Source organism: Aphis gossypii, unplaced genomic scaffold (genome assembly GCF_020184175.1).
Source record: "Aphis gossypii isolate Hap1 unplaced genomic scaffold, ASM2018417v2 Contig00348, whole genome shotgun sequence".
In the NCBI taxonomy this organism is placed as follows: Eukaryota; Metazoa; Arthropoda; class Insecta; order Hemiptera; family Aphididae; genus Aphis; species Aphis gossypii.
In genome coordinates, this window is record NW_026083075.1 from 19357 (window position 1) to 29288 (window position 9932).

Sequence of the window (9932 nt, forward strand, 5' to 3'; positions counted from 1 at the left end):
ACACATCACACTCATGGAAAGTAAAAACATCCAATAAATTAGAAAAACCACGATATGCTAAATCGGATTTCAGACCTATAAAAAAACAGTATGAACAAAGCAATGTCGTATTCGATCATGTAATATCAAAAACTTGAAGGTTTATTTGAATTCCGAGGTATTCCCTTACGAAGATTTTCAAAGCGACTTTACTAAGAACAAGATGGCTACATTATACCGCGCATACGCCGAGTTTCAGAAATCCTACTACGGTCGTGATAATGTTACACCTCTATTGACTCGATCGGTTTTTAAAAAAACTATCACCAATTATAGTTGTGGATATGAGCAGACAGAACGATAATGTAAAAACCTCGACTGTCGACCTCAGGATTGAGATCGATACCGAAGAAGCGTTTCCAGCCTCCACCTCAGCATATTGCTTAATATTACATGACCAGATAATAACTTATAATCCATTTAACGGTGAAGTAAGAGCATTGTAAATATTTATTATATAACTTAATATTATAAATAAAAAATACTTTTTATATAAATATCATGTCTTTTTATTTCACATAAATTATTAATCGTATAATTAATTATCAAAAAGAGTTTGCTATGTTCCACCCTCATCATAATGGTCTTGGAAACATTGCATACGTTTCGTGGTTTACATCTGATACGGTTTGCACGTTGAAATAATCGGGGCCATCATTTTCATCGAGTGACAGCATGCCGTCAAATGAATCGTACGGCTTAAAAAATAAATATTTTTATAAGTATATTTTCATATATAAATTATGTATTTATAATTATTTTATAAATTACCTTCGCATTATTTACTTTTTCATCATGCATGCCAAATATGTCGACTTTCGTGATGCTCGAGGGGAAATAGGTTGGCGAGGTCGGTGAAATGATTGTTAAATTACCATCAAACAGCTAAAATAAATAAATTATTAAATCTTTATGTACATAGAATAAATATATTGGTTATACCTTTGGAGACATTTCCCCATTCCACCGTTGCATGCAATGTTCAGTTAATTGCGCTAATGCATACATTTTGAGCTGACTAATGAAATCGAGATCATGTTTAGGACTGCTTGCAATAATATGTTCATCACGTACATTTTTAATAAACGTAGTCATTTCCTCACTCGTTCTCGGCAATGATTCCACTTTGGAAAGTTCACCATCAATATAATTCGTAAATATATTGAATTGTTTTAAGACGATTGGATGCATTATAGTTGATTTTCGTACGATTGATTCGAAAATGCACCATTCCAAATAGTGAAGTCGTAGGAGTTCTGTACGATTTAAAAGAATTCGACATCCGTCGTGTATCTTGGACTCTATTACCAAGGAGTTTTCACCGCTATACATCATGCTAAATAACTTGAAATTCTCTGTCTCAAGAAAAATGGTTCTTTTATATTTCGCTGGCTGCTCCAAAATAAATTATAGGATATTACCTATCAGTGAAAATATTCTTTTTAGAAACTCAGTTGAAATATTAATATAACGTGATGGTGTTATTATATGCACCGCCAATCTGAACATATCGGTCGGATCGATCCCAATATGTATAAATTTACGTTTCACGAAGTTCAACGTATAGTTAGTAGAATCGATAAGCTCCGAAGGCGGTGTTGGCGGGACATATGTAAAGGTTTTCTTGTATATAGCTGCATTATCCGTGATTGAACCGGCCATATTTATAAACACTTGTAAATTTATTTTTTAAACGTGAAAAAATGATTTTAAGTATAGAAAACAATGACTCGTTGCTAGAGTGAATGTATTACTACTGACGATATCGCACACACCAGTTTGCTTTATTTATACCCTAAAATATTGTGATTATAATAGTTTTGTTTACATCGTATTGAGTATATTGAATTCCACTACTTATAATTTTCGTGGGGGGGGACATGTAGTGGATAGGAATGGATGGGAGGGGCAAGGCCGGAAACGGCATGGAGGGGCATGGCAGCGGTAGGCATGGCGTGGCATGACACGCGCACGATAGGGAGGGCGGGGTAGTCGGATTTACCGGATTTGCGGGGGATACAGAACCGACTAAAACATACTACTCCGGTAAGCTATACCACAACTTATTCTCATCATACTTAATATTTTTAAACATCTTTTTAAAAATACCCACTGATTTTTCTCAATTATCCCGTCACTTTGACTATGATTTTGACTCATAAAAAAACATTTAATATCATTGTCTAAAAAAAACGTTTTGAATTCTAAAGAATTAAATGGTACATTATCAGATATAATCTCATTCGGTATTCCATATCTAGAAAATAATTTCTTCAGTTCGTTAACAAATGTGCCTACATTTTTAGAATTTACTTTAATTGATTCAAACCACTTAGAATAGTAGTCTGTTACTACAGTCTACAAAGTATGTTTTACCTGCAACTTAAGTTACTTATTATTTATAATTCAGGGTGCCAGCTTAGAACCCTTTATAGAAAAATATAATTGGGGGTTAAGACTTAAGTTACAAATTTTGATTTTGCGGTTACAAATTATTACGAATGATTACTAATTTTCTAGAGTTGTCTGAGTTCAAAATTTTGAATTCGGGGTGCCAGGCTGACGGACCTTTAAAAAAAATATATACAATACTAGGTGGGAATCTCGACATAGCACAAGTTTTTGTCTTAAAGTATCGTTACAAGGATGTTTTAAAATCTTTAACAAGTATAATGCTAACAAGTAACAAGAAAGAAGAAATTAATAGAGCTTAAAGTTTAAAAAATAAGTTAGAATCTTTTGAGTTTGTGCTAATACTTACTATGTGAGAACAAATTATAAGACCATTTTATGTGGTATCTAAAAAATTTCAATCAGTTGATTCTAACCTTCACAATGCTTATGAATGTTTACAATCAGCTATTACGATAATTCAAAATTTGAGGGAGAATTGCGAAGAACTGATTACTTCAGCAACACTCGGACTCAGACGCTCGGTCCTCAGAACTCTTGTAAGAAAGAGTGGATCAAATAAAAGAAAACAACTATGTTAATTGACAAAATATATATTAGATTTCTCTGCGGATATGTAGGAGACGGGGAACACTAGGTTGGTCCTTAAACTTTAAGTTCAAAAATGTTTTCACCTCACCCCCTAAAACAGTGTATATACACTTTCAACAATTAACTACACGAAATATTGAATCAATCAAACAAAATTAACCCGTGCCTATTTGAACTTAAAGTTTGAACTTTTACAATTTTTCAAAATTTTGTACTTATATCATTAACCGTTGATAAAATAAAAATTTATTATAGATACTAAATTAATTAAAACTACATTTACAAAAATATTTGTTCTGTATATTTTTTAATATCTTCAACTGTTGGTGAGATATATTAATGTTAGTGTTTAAAAATCAGTCTTATCAATATTTTTCAATATTATAACGTAAATTATTACAATTTGTATTGTTTACTTATCGATAACTCCAAAAGTTATTTTTATAAATTAGAGTAATAACTGCAATGAATGCTCATATAATTCACTGATATTACTTTTATCAGCTCCTTATCGTTATTCTGATAGTTGACGTAAATTAAGCAGCCTAAATTCTCTAGTCTAGAGATAAGTTTCGGAACAGCCGTCAGACGTCACTCGTTTTTAATAGTGTTTGTATTCAATTGTTTTTTTCTGAAAATATTGTCGTGATTTTATAATATTATGTGTTCGAAAAAAAGAAATAATGTTTATTTATTGGGTAATGAATGCAGTCAAATTACTGGTGGTAAATTGCCATCCATTAAGCAGGCTTTATTAGTTTTTTTCTACAACTTACGAGTTGTTAAATTAAATATACGTGAAAGTGCTCGTCTTGCTGTACGTGAAATAGTAATATTTTGGGAAAAAGCAAGAATTCCTGTACAAGACATTCAGCATTGTATATCTGAGCTGGAAAAATTATATCATGAATGGAGAACAGTTCAAAAAAATTCTACAAAAATAACCGAATGTCAAATTAAAAAAGAAGTCGTGTTCTCCTCAAAATCGGACGATTTATTTGACATTGCTCATGCGAACGCATTAAATATGTTAGGTAATAATTTTTACTACCTATGACATTCATATTTTGTTTAAAAATGTTTAAAAAAACATTTCTTATTATAGGTATCCGGGAAGATCGAGATTTTTTACTTCTCCAAAGAGAAAAAGGCCGAAAAGGCTATATGATGGGCGTTGATACTAAATTGGTTAAAGCTGAAAAGCGAAAGGCTGATCGATTAAAATCATTAAATGAAGCATCTAAACGTTCAAAAATAGAAGCAGAAAAATTAGGTATAGTGCATAATGAATATTCGTAAAACACGATATAAAAATAATATATTTATAATATAAATATATTCTTGTAAAACAAATTTTTAAAATAACTACATAATTTATATAATTTTTTTTTTTGCAGATACCAAAATAGAACTGGTTTCATTTTCTTCTGAAGAAGAATACGAGGTTGACTATACTTCAGAATCTGATACTGAAATACTTTCCATAAGTACGAGGATCTCAGTTAAACGAGGTAAGATTGATTTTATTAATGATAGACTCGTCATGGTTTTGGATCGTTGCAAAGTTAGTGATCGTGATGCAGTTCACATTCTTATGGCAACTGCTGAAGCATTAGGACACGATACTTGTAATTTAATTATTAACCGAACATCTATAAGGCTACGTCGACTACAAACACGAAAAAATATTGCAGTTAAATTATAAGAAGATTTCCAAACAAATTCTAAAGCCATTGTAGTTCATTGGGATGGTAAACTTTTGCCTACAAGTAAATTTATTCAACATGATCGCCTTCCAGTTATAGTAACATTGCAAGACTCGGAACAATTAATCGGAGTTCCAAAATTAGATTCCGGTAGTGGTCAAAATATGACAAATGCTGTGTACGAATTATTAAACAATTGGGACTTATCTAAACGCGTGAATGCACTGTTCTGTGACACTACGGCTTCTAATACAGGCAGAATAAATGGGGCTTGTATTATTTTGGAATAGTTACTAAATAAAAGCCTTCTTTATTTGCCATGTCGTCATCATATTTATGAACTTATACTACGATCAATATTTGAATTGAAGATGACCAGTTTTTCAGGTCCAGATCTTAGCTGTTTAAACGATTCAGCAAGCTTGGGAAAAACTAGACTCAAAAAAAATACAATTGGTACGGAAACAAGATATACAATTAAAAATTATGAAAAGTAAGATATAATAGTACTTTTGTAGCAACAACTACAAAAAAATCATTACAGAGATGACTACAAAGAGTTATAAATTAATCTTATTTTTCTCGGAGGATGCCCATCGATGAAATAACTATAAAAATAAAGCTATTCATACGTAGTGGCATGGCAAAACGACTCTAAAAAAAATCTATGATCAGTTCATTTAACAGAAATACTAATGTATTAATAGAACTTACACTAATTATCAAAGAGGTTAATAAATTTAATATCAGTGATATTTCAAGGATCCATACCTGATTGAAATCACTATAAAAAGATATATCACTTGTTACTCCTAGGATGGATGGCAGCAAAGTTAAGAATACTTATTTAAATTAAAAATATATATATTGTTTATCGATTCACGATTTCTATTTTTATTCTTATAAAAATAAAAAAATTACTTTCATAAAAAATATGTTTATATTCTTTCATTTTATAGTAGAGAAGCGTTGGGTAGGGTCTAAATGTACATTTTAAAAAACAAATAATGGGGCTCCTATTACATAATTTACGTGAAATTGGTTAATTGCAACAGCACTATCAAGATTTAATTTTATTAAGATGTATATACTATTATGACTCCGATGTTTCAAAAACAATTCTAAAAAAATTCTGAGGACATTTATGGTATTTGCCTGACGAAGCAATAGGTTTTCATTTTTTGATAAAAATGTATCTGCCGATTTAAAAAAAAAGATGGTTAAAGCTTCAACTTCAAACGATGGCTCAGATGAAATAGTAAAAAAAAATATCAATTAAACCTCATGAAGTTCATCTTAGTACAAAAGATTTTAGTCATTTTGTAACGAAAATACAAAAATATTTTTGAACGTTTCGGTATTGACACACATTTTTAAATGATGAACCAGATGAATGGATTAACAAACACTGCGTATAATGATGGAGCAAATACTGTAGTTCATATTAATGTTGTAAATGATACGGCAGAAAGAGGAGTGAAGCTAATTGAAGAATATAACAGCATTTTAACTAAAGATGAAGAACAAAAACAGTACCTACTACAAATTGTAAAAAATTATAAAATTAAGTATCCTGACGGTAACAAATCGACACTACAATAATATTATGTTATTAAATATTATTAACTATTAAAAAAAATTTTATTAGTTTAAGTTCATTGTACAATTTTTATATACTCGTACAACATTTATTTTAGATACAATAAGTTAACATTTTTAGTTTTAAATATATTCATGGAAAAGTAAAAAAAAACACAGTTTTTATACTAAGATACAATATATTTCACCAACAATTGGAGATATCAAAAAAATTATAGAACAAATATTTTCGTAAATATTGTTTTTATTAATTTAGTATCTATAATAAATTTCAATTTGATCAACGGTTTATGATATAAGTACACAAATTTGAAAAATTGTAAAAGTTCAAACTTTAAGTTCAAATAGGCACGGGTTAACTTTGTTTGATTGATTCAATATTTCATGTAGTTATTTTTTTTATGTATGTACACTGTTTAAGGGGGTGAGATGAAAACATTTTTGATTTTTTTTTTTCATCTATAGTGAAAGACCACACTAGGGAACACGGTTAGACCGAACGACGAGCAGCAACGACGAACGATGGCTTGAGACGATGACCGGATGACCACACTGAAGCTGGACTGCAGAGCTGCACGTTCCAAATTAAAGCCAATGAATATAAAATATTAACACGTTCACGATCTAGTGACTTGATACGTTTATAAAATGGTAAGAGCACCCGTGAGCAGTAATAAGTGTAAACACGTGTAAGAGCAAAACGCATAAAAAAATGGCAACGGAGCAGACGAAGCGAAGAATCGGTAGTAGTAACGGAATCACGCACACACACACATCGACAGTAAAACGACGGTTACGGCGGCAATTTACGCGTCGTTACCCGAACCCGGGTGAAGAGAGCATCAGGCTGACCAACATAGCGAGTAACCGAGCGTGGTCACCACTTGCCGCCGAACAGCGGCGAATTTGAAGATATGAAAAGATCGAACAAGCACTTTTACTAAAAAATAAAAATATATCTTGAAAAATATCAAAAAAAAAATAATAACATTTTTGATGAACTTTTGGAAACATCCGACAAAACGAGATTTAAATTATGTACAGTACAATGCACATATGATGCATTTGGAATTATATCAGAAATTCTTTTTTGAACCCCAGGGAAGCTACCACTCAATACCGAAGCGCCATCATATCCTTGGCCCCTACATTTCTTTATATCTAAATTATAATTCTTTAAAATAGGTATTATTAAATTGACATGATCTTCAGCACCATGCTTATTTAGGGGTTAAAATCTTAGAAATGACTCTTTACAACAGGGGTCGGCAACCTTTTTGGTGTCAAGGACCAAAAAATAAAATAAAATTTTTTCATGGGCCATAATTTGAATAAACCTTATTTTATTTAAACGAATGTTATAGTAATTTAAAATTTAATTTATTTAAATACATCACTGTTTGGTACATTATTTATTGAGGTATCTACAAAGTTATAATAATAATTACACGTCATAACAATAATAATAATAAAATACATAGTAAATTATATTAAAATATTGGAAAAAATAAACAAATAAATAAAAATTAATGTGATTTTGAGTTTGAATATCATCAACAAGTTTATTGATGGCAGGTTTTATTTTCGATATAGAAATTCTCATTATAGTGTTTAAGTGACCATGGGTTAATCGCGAAGCATATTTGCTTTACCGATATTTCATTAGTAAAAAAGTTTTCTCACAAATATAAGTGCTTCCAAATATGGTCAGCATTTTTTTAGCAAAACATTTTTCCACAATAGAATATAAAATAGAATATAGAAAATCGATTCAGTAATACTAAGTTGTATTTCGTTTTTTATAATAAATTATTATCGACGTTTGACGAAACGTAGATAACGTGTACAATATCCTTATGCATAACATCTATTTTCGTTTAATAATTGTGCAACTAACTTCTCGTGGGGAAATTCTAATTTTTATAAGCAAAAGTTACATGATGTATAATATTTTTAAATTAATTAAAAATCATTATCGCGGGCCGCTCATAAAATTGCTACGCGGGCCGCGGGTTGCCGACCCCTGCTTTACAACAACTTTAGTTCTCAATAATCAACTACTACATACCGAATAATAATGCTAACTGGTTCAATCTTCGTGATGTCTTATATTGAATCAACAATTATGGAGAAACATAGAGCGGATCTGATTTCTTCACAAATTTAAGTAATTAAGTTGTTGATAGTCATTTTGAATTTTCCAACTTAGATATTTCACCGTGTTTTTTCAGTGTAAAGTAAGTGATGTAGTATTGGATCAAATTCAGCCATGAGTCGTACTGATGGGATAAAATTGTCTTCATTCATACTTGTAGAAGTTGATTTACCTTCATTTCACGAAGGGCTGTATTACCAGCTGTTAAAAATAAAATTATTTTTATTAAATGAGTTAAAATATCCCTCCATTGTTGTGCTTCTTTGGATATTTTATTTTCGATCGACTGATCAATTGTTTGATTTTTTACCCAGATCCTGCGTAATTTGACAGCTTCAACGTGTTGAATAGAAAATTTATGTTTGTTAATTTTAAGATAAATGTCTCCAATCATTTATTCCTTTAATTCAGTTAGATTTAAAATGAAGATGTGTTTCATCAGAAAATAACCAAAAGATTCGCAGTATGCTTTATCAAGTATGATTGAATAGTTAAGCCAAGATCTGGGTATTTTATGATCAGCTAAATTTTTTGTGAAATAATATTCAACAGAAAATTTCGGCACTTTTTGTTTTCATTATCTTGATACCATGTAGAATCTAATGGAAATTTAATATCTGGACTGCAAGGCCCAAATGCAATAATTTGTCTTTTTAAATTGGAATTATTTATAATATCTGGAAACTTTCCACGATCTGATTATCTGAAGGAAATTCACAATTTAGATCCATTTCAATATCTGAAAATTTATTATTATTTTAATTTTAGTAATTGAGAATTTATTCATAATAATTGTTTGTTGACTTTTCATTGTTACGAATGTATTGATAACTTTATTAACAAAACAAATAATATAATCATATTGGCACAATTTTTTTATTATTGCTTATCATTATTTACTGATGTCGAATAAATTAAATAAATACATATTCAAAAAAATTAATTTAATTTAGTTAAAATACTTAGTAGTAATACCTATTTCTAATATATTTTATAGTGATATACAGTAAGGTCTCGATAATCCGAACGGGCTTAAGAATTATCTTATCGCTATAATAAGTCGATTACATGTTTACATGATTACACGAGTGTCATATTGCATAAAAATCACTTTACACTGAGTATTTGTAACATTTATTTGCGTATTTTGCTTAAAATGGCTTCACCTAAGCATGTTACATTAAAATTACAGGATAAGTTAGAAGTTATAAAGTTAATTAACAAAGGTACCAGCTACAGTACTATTTCAAAACAATTTGGGATAGGTATATCTACCATCAGTGATATTAAAAAGAATAAGGAAAAAATAGAGAAGTTTGTCATTGAAACGGAAAATGGTCCAGATAAGTGTAAAACGCTTAAATAACCAGAAAATCCAAATGTTGAAAAAAAGTTTTTATGTGGTTTATTCAACAAAGACGTTTACACGT

General features: G+C 30.1%; 1 protein-coding gene and 1 pseudogene across 1 annotated transcript; one reads left to right on the forward strand and one right to left on the reverse strand.

Moving 5' to 3' along the window:
* Positions 1 to 975: 975 nt before the first annotated feature.
* On the reverse strand, positions 976 to 1844 carry LOC126553860 (uncharacterized; annotated as a pseudogene).
* A 2251-nt stretch (positions 1845 to 4095) lies between these two features.
* Positions 4096 to 6350, forward strand: LOC126553864 (uncharacterized). The gene is made up of 2 exons (XM_050208977.1): positions 4096 to 4315; positions 6217 to 6350. The coding sequence occupies exons 1-2, from the start codon at positions 4096 to 4098 to the stop codon at positions 6348 to 6350; spliced, it is 354 nt and encodes a 117-aa protein (XP_050064934.1).
* Positions 6351 to 9932: the final 3582 nt, after the last annotated feature.

Bases quoted from the DNA above. Each gene is read 5' to 3' on its own strand.
- LOC126553864 (XM_050208977.1), top strand. From the start codon at position 4,096: ATGACATTCATATTTTGTTTAAAAATGTTTAAAAAAACATTTCTTATT. The intron at 4,316-6,216 runs GTATAGTGCATA...ATGATACGGCAG, and splicing joins AATAGAAGCAGAAAAATTAG to AAAGAGGAGTGAAGCTAATT.